Raw genomic sequence first — 23,720 nt, 5'->3', positions numbered from 1 at the left:
GCAAATATTAATCAACAATTGTACTCAAAATACAGTAAACCTATTACTGCTGCTCTTTGAAACCAAGATTTTAAAAGCTTAACTTTAACAATGTATTGATTCCTTCAAATTTATGAAAAGGTAAATCTACATGTATTAGAGCTTGTGGTATGTATGAACTCCCTGTTCTGCAGCTAACATATTTGCTAAACTTGAATTTTCTCCAACTCAGCCCAAGAAGCAAACTCTTCCTAGCTACCTACCCTAAGCATCAGCAAGCTCCATGTGCACCTGTAAAGCTCAGAAGTTTTCAAATAGGATGCCCTTACTTATTTCAAATCTGTCTTTGATTTGTCAAATATATCAGATCTAAACTGTTATCAGTTTAAGCAAAGCTGAAGTTTTGCTTGTCCTCAGATGTTCTGTCTACATATCTACATTAAATGTTTCAGGCAGTTTATATAAAAAAAGTTTGGTCACTTTTTCTTAGACATTTCTTAGACACAAAACTTCACTTACCTAAACCTGCTCTATCTTTGTTTTCTTTTTGCCAAGTCTGTTTACAGGAATCCTAACTGTAACTAATCCAGTGTCTGTTATGGATTTGCTTGCAAGGAACTTAGTCAAAGATCCCAGAGGATTTCAGACTTGAAACCCTGAACATCTCTAAAGTAACAACAGCTCTTGACTCCATTTAGTTCTAAATAAATTTAAACTTCTTTACCTTGGTAAAGGAAGCTCCACCTCTGCAAACTCTTCAAATCTTTTACTGACATTATCATGATGCACTTCATCAGGGATACAACAATCACCTTCTTCATCACTGGCTCCAAGAGCACTGTCTGAACTCTCGTTCCTTGGAATGTCCCCTTCAACTCTGAAGGGGATTTTCCTTCCAGCATCCCCATAGGGGACATCTTTAGCACCTACTTTAGGGGAATCCTGTTTGACAGCAGAACCTACTTCCATGCAGCCAGAAGAATAGTTCTCCAGATTGCCAGAGCATAAAGTTCTAGTTTCTTTCAGGCTTGGCAATTTTACTGTTTCTACGTTATCTATGGGCAAAAGTGGTTCACTAGATATTGCGTTACCTAAATTCATTTCAGTTCCTTTACTTTCCATATGTTGGTTAAGTATACTCTCCTTCCCCTCACAAGATGGGATTTGCGCATAACAAACGTTATGTTTACTGAAGGGTATAAAGGCAGCTTCACAACTTTCTTTTTGATTCTGGCAAGCATCCACATTCAGATTTATGGAACTTGAGGCACGATGTATCACCTCTGGATTTTTTCTGAATGACTTCAGATTTTCTTCCATTTCTCTTCTATGAGTTTCTAAGTCTGACTCTGGTGATGCAGAACTTCCAATCTGAAAGGTGACCTTTTCTAAGTGTGAACTCCTGTGGCCAGACCTTTCAGGACAAGGTAAGGCAGATGACCTACTAGACAATTGCTTTTCCACTTTTCTCTCATTCTGGTTCTTATTCTTCTTTATATCCATTAAATCCTCCAATTTAGGTGGCTCTTCAAAGTGGTAGGATATGATTCCTGTATCAGCAACAGTTCTTTTCCTACCATCAGCTGCTCCTTTATGGAAACTGCTAGTTAGGCAATCAACAGATGCTGCAGAGTTCTGAACGGCCTTTCCTACTGCTTCTCTCTTTTCTTTTGAAGAGGCTGGGACAGCATGAATGCTTTCCGGGTCACGTACGCCAATACTATTGTTCTTACTTCCATCATTCTTTGGAGGTAGGATTGGAGGCACAAGAGCAGGTTCATTTTTAACAGTGACAACCACATAATCAGACTCTTCTACCTCCCCCTTTTCTAGTGCAGTTGTGATCTTGCTTCCATTTAGCACTTGCTCTCCTTCCCCAGCCTTCTCACTCCATGTCAGCTGATTTTCCTGCAGCTCAGAGCACCGAATGAAGTAAGTTAGAACATAGAGCAAGCGCTGCACCAACTCCTTGCGTTTTCCAATGATAACAGTTCGAGTCAATCTAACTGGAGAGCCTATAGCACCGTAGAGATCACCTATACAGAAAACCAAACATGTCACATGTTTATGTTTGATTGTGATGTAAGCTATACCGATTAAGTTCAACACATTTTGAAACAGCATTTACTATGGACACAAATCAGACAGTTAATTTCTTTCACAGTAAGTTCACAGAAGTTTAAAACAAAGAATAACAAAAGAAGCCCCCTAGCTCTTCTTATACCCAGCTTGTGTCCGTAAGGGGTTTGGTGTGTTTGTGAGGGATTAGCTACTATTACTCAGTTTCTTTGTGTTGTAAGCCACTAAGGTTTGCATGCTTGATGCTTACAAGATATTATCACTTGGAAATTGACACAACAGGGGGTGAAGAGGGGAAAAGATCCAGCTAAATTCTGCAGCCAACTATACTAATTTCTATTTTTCTACTAGTTTTCTTTCACATCAAAGTTACTCTGTTTTATTGCAGTCACTTTGCTGTTAAACACAGGAATTTTCATACAGAAAAAAATCTAAATTATACTTTTCAGCACCAAGATATGAAAAAAGCAAAAAGAATTCAGTATTAGCTTAATAAATAAGGTTCTGAAAAAAAATGGATGTAACTACCTGATTGGGCAAGGCATGTGCACTTCTATATAGCTGGAGTCAATCTCACTAACATGAGCATTTATCTTTGGTAGAGGGTAGCAGAGAACTAGAAAATACATTCACTACTTAAAATACAACTGTAACATGAAAGGTAGGTACAACATAATCTGAGTCCGCCTAAGAAATGCTTATTTGCTAGCTCATTTATCCTGAAGAACCATTTGGTTTTTTAAATAGAGCTAAGGTCATACAAATCCTACTTTCAAGATACTTGTTTGGGAGAGTGGTAACTACCTTCCAGCTGCCTATAGTCCTCTGTCAGCTGAAGGGTTTCTACTCCAAAGTTCTGGGAGAAGTAAACATAGATAGCCATTAAGGGAACATGCTCTATAAGGCTAAGATGGGTTAACTCAAGAAATGTCTATTACCAAGTTGAGTTAACCCAGTTGTCTTCACCTGACACCCATTAGAGAACACCCACTGAATTGTCTTTGCCTAACCAAATTATGGCTGCTATGATGAGCAGATAGGAGACAACCACCAAAAGCTCAATTTTCTTTAGCCACCATAACTGTTCACCTTAAAAGCAGGCTTCTCTGGCTTGAGGTTTTATCAGCTACCTGCTAATCTACTAGATTGTTTTAGGTGCCAAGTCCTTGCTCAGGGCTGCTCAAATATTCTGGACTGAGTTTACCACCAGGATTTTGTACTAGACCTCAAGAAACAACACTAAATGAAAGTTATAATCAGAGCTTCAGGAAGGTTTCTACCAAGGGCAAGGGACCTCTGGTTTCAACATGAGGAGACTAAAACAACAAAAACCCAAACATCACATTTATTCCCATACTCCTCCTCACCATACAGAACATAAAAAGGAAAAAGGCTTCTGACTCCAACCCTGCAAAACAAGGACCAATGAGCCAATAAGTGAGAGCAGTAGAATTACTGTCTCCCTTGCTAAGAACTGCCATTTCCCATGATGCCAGCAATACACTGGAGAGGCTGCTGTGTGGTGGCATCAGTGTGCTGTCTTCTCCCAGTTAAGAACACCCTTGCAACTAGCCCCATAGCCTAACATGCCAGCAAACTCATTCCTCTGTAATGGAAAGTGGGCTTCAGACTACTCAGCTGGAATCAACCTCTATGCCTTGTGGGCCACAAGGACTGGCAATCTGGAAAGGAAATGGGAAGATATCTTTTTACTTTCAAGTTGAGCACAGTTGCTATGGAAATCAGATTCAGGCTTCGTGTTCATTTGCACAATTGACTTTTACATACAACCATTACTAATAAGACAGTACAAAAAGTCAAAATTGTGGTCTTCAAAACATACTCATGCCTACTGTTAAGACTGTTAGATTGAAGCTGATATTTGAGAGATGGTATTGTATCTTCCTGAAAGTGGTACTTACAGCTGCATCAGTATGTAATTGTAATATATATATAATATGTAATGAAAACATAGGTCTGAAGGTGGAAAGACAGGTACATCAAAATCCTTTCCTTAATGAAAAGTCATTTCCTACTTAAAGCACTAAGCCCCATGATTTTTATTCTGCCCCTCTCCACCCACCGCCTTTCTAAAGGCGGAGACCAGCAGAGGGCAACATCTTACTTTCATTATCAGTTACTGCAACCACCTGATAGTGGCTTTTAGGCTTTATAGGAACAAAACAAAACCAGAAAGCATTTTCAGTTCAGGCTGAGAACTTGGCTAGGCCAATGCTGATAGCAGCGCACAGCCTGAGACGGCAAAAAGAGAAAGAAATTCTTGGCTAGCCACCAGTGGTGGCTCCTGGGAGTGACCACAAGAGCTACTGCCAATCTTATGCCTCCAGCCCAGCTGGTTTTTATAACCCCAGGTCTGGCTCCATCCTCAACACCCTGAGCAAACTTCTATTTTCCTCTCCAACTCTAATCCACTACTCCCCTACGTAATGTTTTAAAGACATCCTAAAACAGGAAACACTTATACTACAACTACATGGCCAAGGTAGCAATTCTTAGTTTCATAAAGATTGCTGAGAATAACAAACGTAGCTGAGACAATTAGCAAGAAAAACAACTAGTAGCACAGTGTAAAAGTCACATTACTGCTTTAGTGTGCATGTGCGTTATTTTACATGGCACTATAGTGTACCAGTTAAAAGTTAAGGCCAAGCTAATGTCAGACTCAGCTGCTGCCAAAAGGAGGAGGAATTTTAAAGGATTTACCACTGGCAGTGTTATTCTCTCAGCTCTCACCCACCTACTCATTTGACAGCAGTTTTTTAATCCCCTGTATCAAGATAACTTACAAGCTATAAAATATTTGTCAGAGAACACCTGAGGAGCTGGGAACAGAAAGGAAATCTTGGCCAAAGCCCACTCATATAACTGAATGAATGGAGGTACTGCCAGTTGCCAGACTTCTACTCTGTTGTCTTGGTATCCATCCTAGCTCTGTGAGAAAGATGTAAAAGGAAGTACCAGAAGCAGTTTCCACTACAAAGGGTCTCTAAGGCCTAAAGAACTCCCTTCAATCCTGTCTGTTCCCTTTTGTTCTTCCCCAACTGCTCAGATTGTTCACAGCTCTTGCACCATCTTAATACTTCTATACCAAGTTACTTAACCAGGCAGTGTAAGAGAGGATGACAGCAAGGGACCAAGTTAAAAAGCAAAGCACTCAGGCTATGCAAATAGGCCTCCAAATGCTCTGTTTAACCAGGCGAAAGACATCTGTTGGTAGCTCCGCCCAGCTTACAAGGCAAATCAGCAAATGTGATCTGGATCACAAGTAGCTCTTAGATAAGAGGAGTGGATGCAGGAAGGTGCTAGTTGTAGGTAAGTCTGAAGCTCTCCATTTCCTACTGACCAAGCTGTGCCCAGAGCGGGTTATATGGATGGGATTTTGCCAGCATGTTCACAGACTGTGATGTGCGCTTCTCAGAGAAGGCCTTTATTGGAGGATGGTCAACCGGCATTACTGTTGGGACCCAAGCCAGATGATATGTCAGCACTGCCGTTAACAAAGCAGCAAAGAACCTAGGAAAAAGAATATGACCAAAGTAACACCAGCAAAATAATATCCCATTATGTGCTTTAACATATCCACTTGCACTGGGAAGCACACAAGCTTTTTTTAAGAGAAAGGAGATGGGGGAAGCTTACTGATTTTTGTTGATCTGTTCTATCAGAAATGTAAATTCTTTAAGAAAACGCTGGCATAGCTGATTCTTTTCCAGAGTGTTGGACATCATATTAAGCCACACAGGCTCTGCAATCCTTGGAACAGAATATAGGTTCCAGATGGTAACTCTGCTCAAAGAAAATTACCCAAAAGTAAGTGTTAACATGCACGTTTCGATCTTGCAAAAATACAAGTAGCCCCTTCCTCTTCTATTGTCCATTGATTTTTATTTATTTGGTAAGTTCTAGGAGACTAACCAAACTGGAAGACTTTTCCAGACACACTGATTACTAGTGTCCCAAAACACTAGTCTATTTTAATTCAGTGTAGCATAACTTAGTATCTTCATATGAATTACATATTTGTCTTCCCTTTCTTGCATTCCCCTGTGTATTTGTATTCAGAGAAATGATTCAGAAATCATTTTGAGGGGGGATAGAACCCATTCTATTCATTGCAGTGATTTGATTCCACATTCCAGACATTACAGAAACTCCATCCCACCAAAGCCTTGTCTCTCTCTTCTGGGCTGCCTTTCCTGGCCTCTGGCTATTGCTTCCTCTCTTAGGTACCAAAAAGAGAGACTTTGACAGCAACTTGTCAGTTATACTGTTCAACATTTATGGGTAGGAGTGAACAACTCATCTGCCTGATGCAACAATCAAACCACTCATCTGCATAGGCATCAGCAGAAACCAACTCTTGATGAGATCTTAAAAGACTTTAACTGACAGTCCCAGGTACAGGTTGAGTGCAACAGAACTACTTTTACTCTCATTCTGAAAATGGCTGAGCTGGTTTTGCTAAACATTTCTGAAAACATTTACCCTGAAAATTCATTCACACTAACTTCAAGACTCACTAAATTACAAGACCCAGCATTCAGCTGCTTATAACTGGAAGTAACAAATCTTTAGAGGAGCATGAAAAGAGCTCTCCTTGTAATTCAGAATTCCATCAACTCACCTGAATTCTCCCAGGGCATCCATGACACGGCTGATATAAACCTGCACTCTTTGGCTGGATTCTGCTATTTTTCTACATGAGATCATGGCCTTGATTAAGAGTTAAAGACACAAAACAGCTTCTTAAAGGATTCGCATTCTTCATCTTTTTAAGCTTCATTAACATGTCAAAATAATTAAGATCTAGCCCCAGTGCTATAAAGCCACTCAGGACAGCAATAGCTGCCAACCTCCCTCCACCTCATGACAGATCAAGCCCTAAGACTGGACATGGGGAGAGAAGAGAACATTTCTGGGAGAGTAAGGGGAAGTCAGCAACTCGTATTTTGTGTCTCTGTTTCATTGACAGCATGAAAGGGTAGAATGCCATCATTTCCACAGTCTCCAGGGAGTCAAGAAAACCTCATAGTGAAATATGGTGAGAAGAAAAGAAAAAGAAACACCCATAGCATAAAACTCTCCACTCTCATTCTGACTAGAAAAGAAACCGCACCTCTTTCAGTGAATGCTGAATTCCTACACTGGGCTCAGGCTCAGGACTACATGTGTAAGGAGGAAGGGAAGCTTGAAACCACGCACCTTCTCCCACTCTTCATTTATCAGATTCTAGAATACTTCATTCTGTTTGACACTTATTTTTCCACATTAAGCCAAACTAGTATTCTGTACCTTTTCTATTGCATATTTCAGCTTGTTCATGTGAGATTCAAAAAGAGGGAAGTGTGAGAAAAAGAAATCCTGGAAGTTTCTCTGTGCTTCTTCGTTTTCAGGCAGAGAAAAGATTATGCTGATTGCAATTTTCTTCCTCCGAACCATTGCAGGATTGGAGCTGCAGCTTTCATCAGCCATACTAAACATTTCTTCAGTGGACCTGTAAGACAGATTTGTTAGGAGAGTTACCTATGTACTGAGAGCTTATTTGTCGTCTATCCATCTCTCTCTACATAGTAAAGGGTAATTCATTCTCAGGTCTCCTTTGACTACATAAGATTTTATTGTCACCTGTCTCTGAACAGAGGATATCCATCAAAATATTGGGTAAGACCTCTGTTTGCTCAGGTAGAAGGAAGGCAACCCCCAAAAGAAGCCAGCTCCTAAAGTGGTGTGAACACTTTCCTCTGAAACAGACCTACTACAAAATCCCTCTTTCTGTATTTATCTTTAAGGGAGATTAAGAAAAAGGATTGGAGACACACACTAAATCATTAGCAAAAAAGGTTAAAGGCAATTTCAGACCTGTGAACTGCATCCAGCACTCAGACTCCTGCCTAGGTGCTCAGCAGTATGTCCATGATGCTCTTGAATCTGTACTGTTGCTCATGAGGGAAGTTGGGAAACATGCTACCTATAACTGTTCCAGCATCTTAAGATGGATGTTTTAAGGCGCTTAACCATGCAAAATAAAACTTTCTATTTTAACTGAAGACAAAATGTCACCACTTAATAATTACTGTGAAAATACAAACTTAACGCCTACAAGTACATGTATGCCTAGCTCAAAGTTGGATATACTTCAGTTTAAAATGCTTTGTTTTCTGCTAAAAAAAGACCAAAACCCCCAAAAACCCCACAGGGGCTCTTTTACAACCATTATTATTTCCCCAAGTTCTGCTTATTCACTTGATAGTTCTGCCACATTTCTCTTGACAGTTATGCCACTTCTCAATATTACACATGATAATTGATACTGGGATCAATACTGCTCAATATCTTCATTATCAGGTTGGCCTGTGGAACAAAACACACCTTCAGTAAGTTTGCAGAGGATGCTAAATGGGGGGAAAATGGTCAATACTGGAGGGGCACTGTCCAGAGAGGTTGTGGAATTCCCATCATTGGAGATTTTCAAGACTCCATTAGAGAAGTTCTACAGCAACCTGATCTAAATTCCAAGCTAGTCTTTTGCACAGGCGACTGAGTTGGATGATATGCACAAGTCTCAGTCCAGCATAAGTTTTTCTGCGATAACACAAAACAGTGGCAATCCCCTCACCCTGTTTCTCCATAAATACTTGCATTGCAGTGCTAGATATTGATGTTGTTGGATTTACAGAACTATTTTTTTGGCTTGCTTAAAATTTCTTGATCAATTTCACTGAAAAGAAGTCTTTAAAAAGACATATACATCAATGAGTAAAACAGTATGGTCAAAATGTCTTTTGGAAGGAACTTTAATTGAATAATGGCTTTTAATCCACTGAGAAATTATAAGGGGAGAAGGGTAAGGACAAGAATGCCATTAGAACACTAATGGAGACATACAGAGCAGAAGCTCTTATGGAAATAACTTGGTTTTGGAGTTTCTTTGTAAGCTAAGACTGAAATATCAGTGAATGGTAAATGAAAAGCCTTCAAGCTTTTAAATCAGAATTATCTTGAAATGGAGCCTGTGGCATTTATAGACCACTATGAAGCAATTAACAAGAGGAAAGCTTGCAAGCTAAGTATTCATTCTGACTTCATTCTAAAAATAAGTGGTTTAGAGTTTAAATGGCTTGAAAAAGTTAAATATACAAAAAGTTTCTCATCGTAGAGGTATGAGTCCAGGAATACAGGAAAAGATACACACAATAAAATCCCAGCAAAAAACAGCTTGTGGGAAACCCGAGTTCAAGACAAAAACATAACCTCATTTGAACTCCAGGAACTTGCATGCAGAGACAGAAATACCCAAGGAAGTTGGGAAAGGATGGTCAGTCAGCATCTAAGAAACATCACAAGCTTTTGTACTGCTTCCCAGGAACAGAAATTGAAGAATTTAGGTCTGAGAGAGAAGCCTTTTCAACAAAGCTGCTAAACTAGCTTGCCTGCCAATTGACTACATGGCGTTCCAGCTAGACGTCTCATTTTCTTTGAGCTATTGGCCTAAAACATCAGTCACAGAGACTGTAGACTCTTGGCTGTACAAGATGAAGTGCAAACTTTGCTGTCACAGAAGTATTCAACAAGAAGCCTACTGTTTCCCTAGCAAGAGGCTTTTTGGCTTAGAAAGAACTCCAATTTAAGAGTAGATCTAGATAGCGAAAATAATAACGTGCTGTTTCCAATGTCTTTCCCCAATATAGATTCTCCAATATGGAAGAAACACAACCTACTCCCTACAGTGAACAAGCAGCCTAAAAGGCTACTTTCCTCTAAACAATTTGGTTTTTTTTGTAATGCCTTCAGGGAATTTCTATTTGTGAAAGTTTGGCTACTCCTTAAACCGGGCTGAAATTCTCTTATTTACCCTAAATGTTTTAACTTTTTAGCATGCACTGCTCTCAGTCTTATTTCTTTAGGAAATTAGACTAAAAAGTATTTAAATTTACTGAAAGCAAAACGTTTACTATCTTATTCTCAACTGCAAGCATGATTTAGAAAGCATGACTGCCACATGAGCACCATTACACGATTCTTCATGTTAAAAATGATTCAGTAAGAATATCCAGGAAAAAGCTTCATGTGTTGACACTAGGGAAAGAAGTCTCCTCAAAAATAAAAGACTGTCAAACAAAACCAAAACCTTTCAAAAAGTTTTTTTGTTTTTTTACTGACCACATATTTTAACTGGCAGCTTTTAAGCTTCTGTTAACTGAAAACAGTGAAGAGGGAGAGATGCCAAACAGTAGCAGTTTCTTTTAGTTCTCCACTAATTCCATGCTGTCTCTGGGCATAGGTGGATGAGTACATATGAGCAGATAATCAAGAACCATTTGTTATTTCGCAACTGACAAGGGAAGAATTTGCTTATTAGCTATGAAAGGTCTGCTGCATTCCATGCTTTGTTATGCCACTGAGCTACAAAAGCTAATAAAATTCCAAAACAGAGGCCAAGCTTTTTGATCACAGTTCCTTTTTTCTTCCTGTTTTGGCAGAAGCCACATCAGGAACATCCTGTACCAGCCAAGACAGTCGTCATGGGCGATTACTCCAAAATTTCAGTAACTGCTCACGAGTCAGACTTCATCATAGTATAATGTAATTATGGCAGCAGTGCTGTTACAGTCCCTTTCACCTCAACAGGATGCTCTGCTCCTTCAGACACAGTTTAATTTGCTTTTCAGAATGTGGCTTCAAATACAGCCTATATGTTCAATAAAAATAAGTTTATTTCAAATTTGGGCCTTACAGTTCATATGCAGCCAAAACTTGATCTTTCTTCATATTGGCAATCTTATATTACATGCACAGAAGTTAGACTGAATTGAGAGCATTTAATAACAGGATTTGTCCTTTTAAAGAAAAGAGGCTTAAGCTCTATTTAGCTTAAATTACTGCCAAACAGCTGTTGTAAGAAGAAAGGCGTTGCACTCACCACCTTGGAATAATTCCATTCTCTAAACTGGTTGTCTGACTTCGGAGCCAGCGACGTTGGTAGCTGCTAGAAGATGATGATGAAGAGCTTGGGGATGGAAAAGGAGTCACCAGAAGACTGCTCAGAGATGCTATCAAGAAAGCAAGAAACCCCACATACGCTAAATTACAAAGAGTGATGGTTAAATATTTTTCTTCATACTCTAACTAGGAACAAATATTGCTCTTGTTTGCTGATCTTTTTCACCTAACTCACTTGCAACAGGAGAGACAATTATTTTAAATTAATCTTGCTGCCTGAGGACATTCCTTTTTTATTAAGTCAGAGATCTTCCCTACTAGAACATACCAAAAGTCATGTTATTCTCATTAAAAGCATTCTGTCCTAAGAGGTGTTGCCCTCCCATTATAATAGACAGATCTCCTGCTCCCCTGGCCTCCTTTCCTAGTCAGTGCAAAAGCATCCTCTCTTCCCTTGCTTTAAAGGCTCCAGCTAGTTCTTTCTCCAAATTATAAATTGGTTAAGAACCCAGAAAATGATGACTGTAAACAAAGAATATCATTACAAATATTCTTGCATTAAGGCTTGGGGCAAAAGCAGAAGGAAAACTGCTTAGCAGATCCAAAAAATTATGGATTTACAGGTCATAAGGTGCCTAGATTTCAGGTGAATCACTTCAAGGAACTGTAACATAATTACAAAAGTAGGCAAACAAGACAGACAGCAGATACCTGACCGAGCAATGCCACTGTCTCTGTCCTCATTTTGTCCTCTGCTAGGCATATCAACAGGCGTGCTGTGTGCTAAAACAAACAGATCAGATCAATAGAAAATATTACATAACTCATCATACTATTTGTCAGCATTTAAAAAAATCTTTAAGTTTAAAGGTCATAAAACAGCAACGTTACATCCTGTACTGTTACTCCAAATAAGCTGCATGGTGTGAGCAGAGCTGGTAGCAAACAGTAGTCTCATACTGAGTATCATGTTACTAGAGGAAGATTGGGGCAAATAACCAACTAAAACCATCTCTAAGAAGCTTAAGAATGTGAATATAATCTACATTATCAGAAATCAGATATGCTTTGAAAATGAGGGCTGGTGGTACCCCCATCTGTCACTCTTGACATTTTTTTGCATGTGCAAGATTTTCATTATGATGTTAACCTATGTAAAGTGACATAGTCAAATATGAGGTCCATTAAGCTTCCGATTCACTCCCCAGGCAGAGATTTACAGTCCACAAAGCCTCACAGTAAGAAACATTCAGCCTATGTTGTATCACATTGAAGTGTTAGTACTACAGAGTCACTCAAATTGTAGAGCATGCAAGATTTGCAAAGGCTGTGAAGAAACTGCATTGGTATTCCAGTTCACATTTTTGTAATTAACAGAACTAATTAGGCCTAAGATTTACCCACCTGCATGGGTCATCGGTATGCCTGTAAAAGGAGACTTTATGTAGTTTAAAGTTTTGAAAATTAAAGAAATTGATATTATTAAAGAAAAAACCTTAAAGCCTCCCAGACTTAGCTCAAGAATTAATGTTGAATGTCAGCCATCAAATTAAAAAAAGTAGCAAGAGGTAAGAGAAGAAAAAGCTGTACACCAGCAAGACACCTGCACACTAGCAAGAAACCAGCTATAAGCCAGGAAACATAAGTTCTCTAAGAAACATAAGGGCTCATTTATTATTATAAACACTTTATAAAAATACTTTTAAAATTAAACACAGGAATTAGAAAAGAAATATAAGCAAAAAGCCATTAATTTAGCTATCTTTTGGAAGAAAGATTTTTAAGTGTAAGCCAGATACATCTATTGTCACTATTTAGCCCTTTGTTTCTAGAGAGTAATTATGTATGTCCTGTAAGGATTCAGAAAGAGCTGGATTTGTGTGTGCATATGGATGGGTCACACTGTGTCTGGCATTCCACACAAACCTGCAAAGAAAGAAGCGCTGCGGATGAGCCGGAGGGGACCTCCTTCAGACACACCCTGCAGCAGTTTGCTGCTACACAGCTGTAACACACCTAGGAAACAAAAGCAATGTAGAGAAAATGCAATGCAAAAAAGTAACTAAAAAAAGAGAGAAAACAATGCACAGGGAAAAAACCCAACTGAATGAACAGATGGCCTCATGTTGTCAGAAAGACATAGAACCTGGAAATATTTACCTAAATTACTTCCACTGCGACAGGTTCCCAAACCATTCTGATTCGAGCTCAGCTTTCCCAGGCTGGGATCTTGGTTGATGTATTCAAAGCTATCTTGTAAGCTAAAAGAGGGGAAAAAGCCAGTGTTCCTTAAGAATGTGGTCAATAGGCATTACTATTAGCTTGAGAATTAAGCTCATTCTATGGAAAAAAGAAGACTGAAGATGAACTTTACAATCAAACTCAAGGACCAGTAGGTTTTCTGAAACTGTAAGGAAATAGGCATTAATTTTCTACATAGGCTTCCTTTTTGAGTTATTGCAAGTTTCTGTATGTCACATTTGGGATTCAGTTGGGACCAGGAAAAAGAAAAGAGATTAGAAATAGTGTATCACTGTTGAAGTAAACAGAAGGGGGGTACAGTGACACAAAGCTTTTTCAATATACACCCCTTTTCTTCACCCTTCCAGCAGCAGGAAGAGATAGTCTTTGATTGCCCAAAGCACCTAACCTCTGAACTTTATTGCATGCCCTGAACAAATTAAGGAGCAGAAATTCAAAGAGATTTTGGGGTTTTTTTTAAACTTTGGTGGCCTGGCTGGGATCTATCAAGAGAATCCTTTTCCACAGCTGCCATTTCTGATTTTCTGCTAGACTTTTCCACTTCGGCTAAGTCAAATTTAGAAGCAGCAACAGAAGGACTACAAAAGGAGAAAGGAGGAAAGACAACTGCATTGGATAGGGAAGGAAAAAAAAAAAAAAATGTTCTTACTTATTGTTGCTTCCACTGAAGCTTCCTACCCTGGCTGAGAAGACTTTACTTATCATCAGCTGTGGGGGAGAGCTGAAAGGATAAACAGTCATTTCAGTGAGTCATCAATTCCAAGTGCCTGAGAGTGCATCACAGAAAAGGACACTCACCGTATATAGTGAATTTTCAAGGTGGAGCCTTTGTAACTCATTGCCACTGAGCCAAACATCATTTCTCCCAGCATGTTGACGTCAGAGGCTGGTCTGGTGTACTACACAGACAAGATGATGGAAAGAGCAAAGTCACTAATAACTTGGCATACTATTTCAATTTGATTTAGTACAATAGTGCTATATTTGTATTCTCCTTTCAAAATAAGTTCTGCTTTTCCACACAGACTAAGATCCTGTGTGGTTCTAACACACTGAGTGCAAGTACAAGCAAGTACAGCTGGAAGACATACTCCGTTTTGCTCACTAGATGGGCATAGTTACCCTTGTTCCTGGATCTCGTGAAGTACAAGATGACCGATTTCTTATTTTGTTTCAAAGACTGATCTTCAATAGTAAATATGGACAGAAGTTTGTTAATTCTGAAGGAAATCACTTACCTTCTACTTAAATATTTTTTCTACCTTAATCTATACATTCTTCAAATTACATTTTTTTAGCTTATGAAATGTTTATGCTTTTACTGAAAAACAGCCAGAGTACCTAAAAAATAGTTCTCTCAAAAATTTCATGTTGTAGTAAAACAGACTAAAGGGACTCAATATATCATGTTCAACAGCTTCTTCAGAACTACCTGAAGCATAGGTAGGCATCTTTCAAAACAAGAACAGAGAACAGTACAGTGCTTTTTATGACCTTCACAAATAATACTGCTATTAAGTATCTTCTGTAACTCTTTCAAAGACAAGACCAAGATAGACCAAAAGGTTAAGATGTACCCACATGCTCTTACTCTACAATTTTAAGATAGGGTAGATATTTCAGGGCTCAGATTAACTTGTAATATACTAGAAGCGTAACTACTCATTCAATGCATGTAAGTTAAGCTTTTTATATACAAAGTTTTTCAGTAAAATGGATAAATATAAGCAAGAAAAGTAATGAACGTTACCTGATACTTCGGTATCTGTTCTTTGATATTGTGCATACAGCTTATTGAGGGACTATGGGAAGAAATATTGTTGTTCCCATTGCTTACTTGGCAGTTCTTGGCAGAAGCCTTTACAGAAGCATCCTCTGACATTTTCTGTGTCAAAACAGAGCAGTATGATGAAAACAATTAAAGCAAACATGAGAACTATCATCTGTAAACATACCATGGCAAGATTTTTCTTAAACTACAGGTAAGCAACAGAAATAAAAGATACTCTTATTTGGTTAAAAAGAGTTTTGAATTTTAAAAGATTTTTAAAAAGGCCAGCATCAGAGAAAGTGCAGAACTACTCTCGCATTTATATTGTCAGACAAGTTTTCATAGTATCACACATAGTCAGAGTAATTAGTCAAAAGGTTCACTGGAAGATCGGTCCTAATTGTTATAAATTGCTCTGTGTAACATTTGCCAAAGTTTATGTAAACAAAATCTCAGCTTATGGGTTGCTTACAAACCAGTTTCTGTAGTCGTTTGCACAATTAGTCACTCAAATTGCATAAAACTTTTGCTCCCCAACTGGTTAACAGATTAAACAGAAAAACAGCCAGGAAAAACAAGGGGTGAATAGTGCATCATTTGGTAGAATTACCAGGTTATAAAATCTAGTTGTTAAACCTGTAAAGGAGTTGTGTTAGAAAAAACAGAGCAAGCAAATGAATGCTTAAATCCAGATGACTGTTTAATTCAACGTGCAGTCTCAGGTCACTGTGTTTTAACACCTTAGAACTGATCAGAAAGGTGTAAAGGAAGTATTGGAAAGATATTGATTACATTAATACTATTCGTACACATTTCATAAGACAAGCTGCAATTCTTTAATTGGGGTTTGTTTAATACAGGTTTCTTGAACAAAACCCAATTAGTTTCTTGTTTTCTTTAACGGTTGCTTTTTTATTTTCCAGCTTGAATGTCCATTAGATGTCAGTTAAAAGGGCCACATTATTTCGAACATACTTCTCACACACACTTGAAATGATTTCTATGAAGGGAGCAAAACTGTAACCTTGCAGCAATGAAAATTGCTTAGAATGTCTCAGAAAACTTCTCATACCCCTAAACTTTTCATATATTTAAGAAATTCAAAAATCCCTTAATGAACATATATTTAATGTGTATTAATGTAAACATTCATTCATTTGGTGCACATCAGAATTTAAGTGTATTTTTATAAGTCTCATTTTGTACCAGCATGGTTTACCTCATCCGGAACGTGCATTGGTAGAGATCAACTAAATTCTTTTAAAATGACAATAAGGTACAGGTAGATAGTCTACAGAAAAAAAAAGCAAGCAGGCAAAAAGAAGTAGTAATAACCTAGATGCTAGTAAAAAGCAGCCATAGCCAAATTTACATCACATTTTTGGTTCAGCAAGATGAGAAAGGAATGATAACAGGAAGTTAAATGGAAATAAAAGTAGAATCCAGTATTCCACAAGCCTGATTTTTAAGATGAACACTTTGACTACTACAGCGCAGTAGCTGTAGTATGTTTTAGAACAGTCAAGTCATGATGACAAGGTGATGAAATGGGCAGAAGGAAAGATGCAGAAGAAAAAGAAGAAGAGCAAGCCAAGAAAAGTGGAGTAGATGATCTGTGATTTTTAAAAAATTTTAGTTTGAACTACAGTGATAGTACAGCTCCTCTACTGATTTAAAATTAAGCCTACTAGTATGTTAAAAACAATAAAATCCTGGACTTCTATATTTTATCCATATTTGCACTCCTTTTGTGCAGTTTTTCCTGGCATAGTATTTATGTACTATTGCTATCTAATCCCAATGTGACTGTCATTAGGGGTTTAGAAATGCACCAGTGTCAGTAGTCACGTGTTTGATGAGCAATGCCTAATAAAAGTGGTCTGATATATGCCATCTGCATAAAGAATTGTAGATTAGATTAAGAATACCAAAAAGAAATGCAGTATATTAAACAAACTGATGGTTACAGAGCTTCTCCCCCAGGTAAGTTCATTGCATACTTTAATTTGAACATTCAAAGTGAATAAACTTTACTGTATTTCAGGAAAATGGATAAATGCACAGTATACACATACACACACTTGCTTGACTTTAGTTTAAGCAGGACTGAGCTTGAGAGTAATTTTGCCATAACTTTAAATGAATCAAGTTTTAGGCTCGCTGTTTGATAATATACAAAACAACCGACCAAACATGGAAGATCACTTTTAACATCTATGTGTTTGCATGCCATTCAAAGTGCTTTGGCTGTTTACTGCCAAAAAGCTGTTTACTTACCCTTTTAAGGGTACCAAGATTAGTGTCTGGCTAGAAAACAGATTATACCCTGTATCATGTATTATGAGGGAGGCTATAATCTGTTTTATGTCAGTCTTGCATAGAGTTTCTGATAAGACATTCTGTAGTAAACTTTTAATTTACAGTATTCAAGCAAGTGGAATAATGTCAGTATTTAAATGAAGTCAGAAATATATTTCCTCCTCAGATGCTATGTGTTTTAAACCAACTTTAAGATACAAAGTAATAACCTTGATTTGGGGGGGGGGGGGGGGGGGGGGAGGTGTGGGTGAGGGGGGCAAGATTAACAGACCAGTCTGACCCATTTACCCTCTTAAGTAGATGATCAGTCATCAGCTGACTATGCTCACCAGTCTTACTGATTTGGCACAATGGCATATCTGCAGTGTGACTGGAATAAAGATTGCTGTTTTTTAAGCATCTTCATAAGTAATTTCTACAAGCCACAACTATTCGTATATAGCTAGTGATTCTACAATAAACCATGCTAGTCTGACAGGCTGAAGCTGCTGGTGGTAACAAAGGCTTCAAAACAAACAAAAAATTGAAATAATTCAATGTAGAAGAGAAACACAGAGCTAGTATGAAAAAAAACAACAACCACAAACCAGAAAAAAATATTGTTTTACTTGTTCTAAAATCACCTAAGTTTGCTGGAAGCATTACCCCACAATTTGTGTGCCTGCAGAGCAGCACAAAGAATTTGTATCTTGACAGCACCTACCCTTCCTTCTACGTGAGTCACCAAAACTTACTTGGCTGTATATTGCCATGTGTCAGTCTTACACATTACAGCATGGTTAGCCAAAGTAGAGTTGCTTTAATTCACATAAAGCCAACAACTTTACTAATCCAAACACCAGAAGACGACAAGCATGTTTAGAAACATGCTAGACATCACTGGAACAATGGGACTGCACAGCCAAGGCTAACAACAAAAAGCAATCCCAGTCAACATTAAAAAGGCTAAGGAGATACTCAGTTTAAAGGGGTTCAAATTGCTTTGCTTGAAAGCCAATCAGGTCCAACTTGTTGAGTCTCAATACCTTGTGTATATTATAAATACCAAATACCAGGTATGTGTTCATAGGCTTCTTGGGATCTAACACACTCTTGTTGCAGCTATCATACAGAATCGAGATCAAGTGAAAGATCACAAGATTAATCAGCTGACACTGTCATATTAGAAGTCCTGCTTTTGAGAAGGGAAGCAAAAGAGCAGTAGGACAAAAGAAAAATCAGCATTTCATACCTGAACCACAGCTTCATCAATTTTGCGGACTGCTTTGGAATCAAATAAGACCTGTCTGCCTCTCCTCTCACAGTCTTGGTAAACTATCAGGCGGATTTCATTCAAGTCAAACTCTGAAGAGGACCAGCTGCAGATTATAAACACAAAAAGTTAAAATAATATGCTTACTTTGCAGGCTTATTTAAGTGAAGAAGCAGGTATTTGGCAAATATGTCTTTTACTCAGCATTTACAAGAATTAGGCTTTAGTCACAGAACTGACTAAAAAGGAACTCAAAGGAGCATCCAAGCCCAGTGCCACTGACAAACAGGCACAGCCAGACTCAATTTTCATCCAACCTTCAAAATTTTCCAGAAAGAACACAAAACTTTGCCTCAGCAATCTGCTCCAGGGAATTTACTCCCTTCTCTGTACAGTCTGGATCATCCTTATTGCAAGGTAGGTGGACTATTTTGCACAGTTCTCAGCCACAATAAAGAACAACGGATTACTGTCCTCTTTACTACAGACTTTCACAAGCTCAAGGCTTACATACTCCCTCAGCCTTCTTTCCTCTAGACAACATAAACCCAATTCCTTTTGACCTATTCCTGTCAATATAAGTTACAATTTTTCCAAAGTTTAATTCTTGTAACTGAAAGACAAGGTTTATACTGTTCCATTATTTTTCCCCTTTCTTTTCTGAGATGTTTCAGGGTTTACAGAGCAATTATAGATTATCGAGACTTGATCTCAGGCTACGATGAAACTCATTTAACAGATGAAACCAAGATACCACTGAGATTCAATCTGAAGCAAAACAACTCTGCCAAACCAGAATCTGTGTGTTCTTCAGAGATACCATAGCACATGACTTGCCTCCTTGTACTACTGCAGGAGGCTGAGGAGCACAACTGACCATGGCTGCGATGGCAAGAGACTTTACCTCCTAATTCCACAGGCAGTTGGCCTGCACATCAGAGCACGGAGGTTTGCTTGGTCTCAGGTTCAGCTACAGAAAATGCTTTTCGTGTTATGCAGCTGACAATCTTGAATTAATGGGAAAAAACTACTACTGCATAAAGCAGTGCCAATCAGCACTAATGCTCAGTCATATTGCCTCATCCCTGACCTGGATGGACTGTATCTAGGGGGTAAGAGTACAAGTGTTATTAATAGTTGTTGGTTTAACAAATTGCATAACAGACTTCAGCCAAGGCCACACTCATCTCCCACTCAAAAGGTTGTTTTATTTATGCACTTTCCCAAACTATGCCCTATAGAGGAGGAAAGCAGAGAATTGAGGGGAGAGCACAAAAACTCTATACAGCTGAAAGACAAGAATTTCTGAAGCTATTTCTTTTATTCCATGCTCTGTTAATAGCCATAAATCAATAGTGAGGTAAACACCATCAACTCCTGTTAGTCAGTAAAGGTAATCACGGGCAACTGTTTTAGGAGCACATTCAGAAACTTGCAAATTTAAAATCATTGTAAGTAAAGCCATCTTAATTTCTTCTTTGTGCTTCATCTCACATTTCAGAGATCAACTGCCCTTTCTATGTAGCTAGAAAGAAAAATAAGCCTAAATAGGTACCTTTTTCAAAGCTGAAAGACCTCATAAATCTGGAAGGTTTTATTCCATTTTTAAATGCCTTGGGACAGAATAAACCAGGTACTCATCTCCACTGTAAGGTACTGCGATACAAGTATACTCTATGCTCATAATATACAGGGGTCCAGTACACATCAAAGCCAGATCATGGAACAATGCTAAAGGCTGTTTCGCCATCAACAGTGAAGAAACTTGTTGATGTGTTTGTAACATGTTGCCTCCAAAATGCTAGGAGTGTCAGGCAGATTTCTTTTCAAGTCTTCCCTTTCAAAGGGAGTCACCGCATTAAGTTAACCTGCATGAAATCAGATCTGATACCATTATTGATAGTTGCCCAACAAAGATCCTACACACCTCAAATATAGAGAGAGCTGCAACTACACCATCTGTTCTAGAAGTCTGTTACTAGTTTCTCAGCCCACTGCCTGTGCAATGCCATTATAAAATCCAGTTATACAGAATGCAAGAGAAGTCAGAGCCACCAATAGACTTCAGTCTAGTCTGCCACATGAATCTGATGCTCTTCCGTACCAGATACTCTGATACCTCTTCGGTTATACAGCTACCTATTTATTTATATGCTTTCTGCAACAGATGATACCTGAAGTAACTATGCTGCTTTCTTAAAAAGGCCACAGGTCTTCCGTCCTTTTAACAACAAAGAAAAGGTACATCTCTATGGCCTTAATTTAAATTGTACACAAGAGCAAAGCCTTGTTTATCTCCAGGACTGCCACAAGCAGGATCCATAGTTCAGACCCTTGAGAAAGGTTCATTTCAGGTACAGATTGAGCCAATCCAGCCCTGCATCTGCTCACCAATGCTAAAAGCATGCTTAATACTTGTGTTGCATGAATTTAGATTTCCTTATAAACAGGTGAACCCCCACATTCTGCATTAAAGCAAACTTCATGTTGTCTGTGTGGTGCCAACTTCTGTATAAGACGTGAACTGGGTTTTATAACAGATGCTGAAGTAGAAGCCAATTTAATGGCCTGCTGAGGTGCCTTTTCCACATACCACACTAGAATTGAAGATTGCTGCAATCTTTCAGAGCTTCACACAGATTCTTCACCAGACAGCAACAAGCTAAGAAGTTACACATAATCTAGCATACAAAGCTTTATGTGACTAGTGAACCAAATCTAGGGAAGTAACTTCAGATAGTACTTCTTACAGTACTAACCAACTATCAAACTTAGACTTCAATGAAGTCTTTGCTTTCAGGCTTTGAATTACCCGGAACACAGATGCAGTTCCTGCAGCAGTCCTACCCATTACAGAAGAGACCCATCCTACTAAAACCTCATTTGAGAAGATTGAGCGTATCTATAGGCAAGTTATTCAGGCATATAAACCCATAGTTTCCATTACTTCACGAGGAATCTAGCACCAGGCCTAAGACTGGTCAGATGACTGGATGTTTTTCCCCATCACAAAAGCTGATGAGCAGACTGCTTACCGTACTTCTACCCTTTATTGTTTAAGCCTGCTTATACAACATACAGCCCCCAAAACAGGGATAGCGGGAGCATTCAATCATCTCCTAAACACAAAATGTTGAAGAACACAGGCAGTACACAGACTCATTAGTCAGCTCCGCTTTCACATGCGTAAGAACAAAACCTCCAAACCATTACTTAGCTCTGTATCAGCTTCTTGCTTATTTAGCAATGCTGAAAGGCATGCACATCCTTTTGCTGCTTCTTCATATATAGTTTTTTAAAAAGAGGTAAGATTCTCTTGCACAAAATATCAGTTCATAAAAAAAACCCACCACACTTGTGCACTGTATAGCTTAACATTCCTTTAGATGTTCGAAAGTAATAGCTTAGGGGTTTGACTAAGAAAAAACCTTTCACTCTTCCATCAGTTGTAAGGCCAAAATATCTGAAATAAGCAACAGAAATATTTTAGCCTGTTTTTTCCTAGGGAAAAAAGGCTTGTATGCTCACAGGCAACCTATATCCATACAGGTTCACCTTCCCAATTATTTGTTAATTCACTGATCAATTTCAACCACCAAGTTTGACCAAGGGATATATATTTCTATCCTGCAAAAATAAATAGTGAAGGAGATAACATACTCTTTCCCTTCCCCCTCCAAGGCCACAATATGAACTAATATTAACTTTAAGGCAACAAAAAAATTCTCAGGATGTATTTGTGAGAGACAGGTAGAGGATGAGGAAGGAGAAAATTCTGAAAGTGTTACGGGGAAAGCTTGCTCCAGAACTTGCACATTATTAGACTGAATTTTCTATTTTTCATTGACAACTCTGTAACAATATTATTAATTCTTCCACTTTTGGACTAGAAAGCAAACCCTCAACACACTTATAAGCAGCCCCTTATTTTCCAGCTGCACTACACTATGAGATTCTAACAATCTACCCCATGTCCAATTGTAACAAATACTGATGTTTATTCATATCAGAAGTGCCCCTTTAGCTCTTCACCACCACTCCTGACACTCTCCTACTTCATGTATCAAGACTCAGTTGTTTTCCTTATACTCATTTGGTAAAATCTAAACTGGCACACTGTAGATTGGTTGGGTAAGCTGTTTTAGACAGAAACAGAGAAAAAGGAAACATACTTAAGTACTGAAGGAAGTTATGTGAGACTTATATGAGTAGTTTTGCATATGTACCTACTGTTGAAATTGTTACTTCTGATAACAAACCCACGTAATCCCCAGCGTAAGCTTCGTATTTCTTATGACTGTTTAGCAAGAATAAATGTGCTACAATTGCTACTTTTGTATAAAAATTGTTGCTTCTTTCAGTCAGCTTAAAAAAAAAAATCTTCAAAATAAGTTTTGATAAGCACTAAATGAAATATCATTTGCCTTAGCCCTGTCTATATATTCTGCTTATACAAGAGAGATCTTATATGTTCAATTCCTTTTTAAGAACCACTTAATAAATAGAATAAGAGAACTGTGCTGAAGGAATACATGTTAAGTGACTTATAAAACAAATGTTACAAATAAAATTCAGGAAATTATAGTGTGAGGAGGGTTCAGCCACCTGAGTGTCAATGTACTACAAAATGACAAAACAGGTTTCTGACAACATTACACCCTAGAAAGGTAAGGAAGTAAAAAGACTGAGAGATAACTGAAATGTTTTACTTTGGCTTAAAAACAATGCATTATGCCAGGTCTGGCATATTCTTTAAAAATTAGCTGCATTAAAGTAATGAGAGCTTGTGGGGATGTTCATATTTCAGGTTAAATGTGGCTATTTTGACCAAATGTAATGTTCCTTATTTGACCACAAAAATAAAAGCCCCACATATCCTTTCTCCCCTTTTTGTAACTACGTGACCCTTCCTATTACTCATGTCTGCTCTGGTAATTGCTGGACCCTTCTGTAAACTAAGTGAATTCTCTGCAGCAGCAGCAGTCTGTCCCAGCACCTGAAAACAGATCAGAAACATAGCTGGAGAAAAGAAGGAAGAAGTAGAAGGCAATGGAACCTCCACCTCTTGGTGGCAGCATGAGTTATACTATCTCACTT

The 23,720-nt window shown here is 38.3% G+C and overlaps 1 protein-coding gene across 1 annotated transcript in view; it reads right to left on the bottom strand.

Moving 5' to 3' along the window:
• The window catches only part of FNIP2 (folliculin interacting protein 2), a gene marked incomplete at both ends in the record, with an annotated part of 48,463 nt that overhangs the window by 6,785 nt on the left and 17,958 nt on the right, over window positions 1–23,720 (bottom strand). The window contains 13 exons of the mRNA XM_081999021.1: window positions 704–2,015; window positions 5,423–5,592; window positions 5,719–5,865; window positions 6,704–6,792; window positions 7,372–7,573; window positions 11,000–11,129; window positions 11,731–11,802; window positions 12,946–13,035; window positions 13,180–13,280; window positions 13,931–14,002; window positions 14,080–14,180; window positions 15,032–15,166; window positions 18,603–18,729. Of these exons, the coding sequence (XP_081855147.1) occupies window positions 704–2,015; window positions 5,423–5,592; window positions 5,719–5,865; window positions 6,704–6,792; window positions 7,372–7,573; window positions 11,000–11,129; window positions 11,731–11,802; window positions 12,946–13,035; window positions 13,180–13,280; window positions 13,931–14,002; window positions 14,080–14,180; window positions 15,032–15,166; window positions 18,603–18,729 (2,748 nt within the window). The remainder of the gene's footprint in view (window positions 1–703; window positions 2,016–5,422; window positions 5,593–5,718; window positions 5,866–6,703; window positions 6,793–7,371; window positions 7,574–10,999; window positions 11,130–11,730; window positions 11,803–12,945; window positions 13,036–13,179; window positions 13,281–13,930; window positions 14,003–14,079; window positions 14,181–15,031; window positions 15,167–18,602; window positions 18,730–23,720) is intronic.

The sequence above is a fragment of the Phaethon aethereus genome (genome assembly GCF_964289735.1).
Source record: "Phaethon aethereus genome assembly, chromosome: 4".
Lineage (NCBI taxonomy): Eukaryota > Metazoa > Chordata > Aves > Phaethontiformes > Phaethontidae > Phaethon > Phaethon aethereus.
Note: the sequence above shows the minus strand (reverse complement) of the source record. Positions and strands in the feature narration are given on the sequence as shown.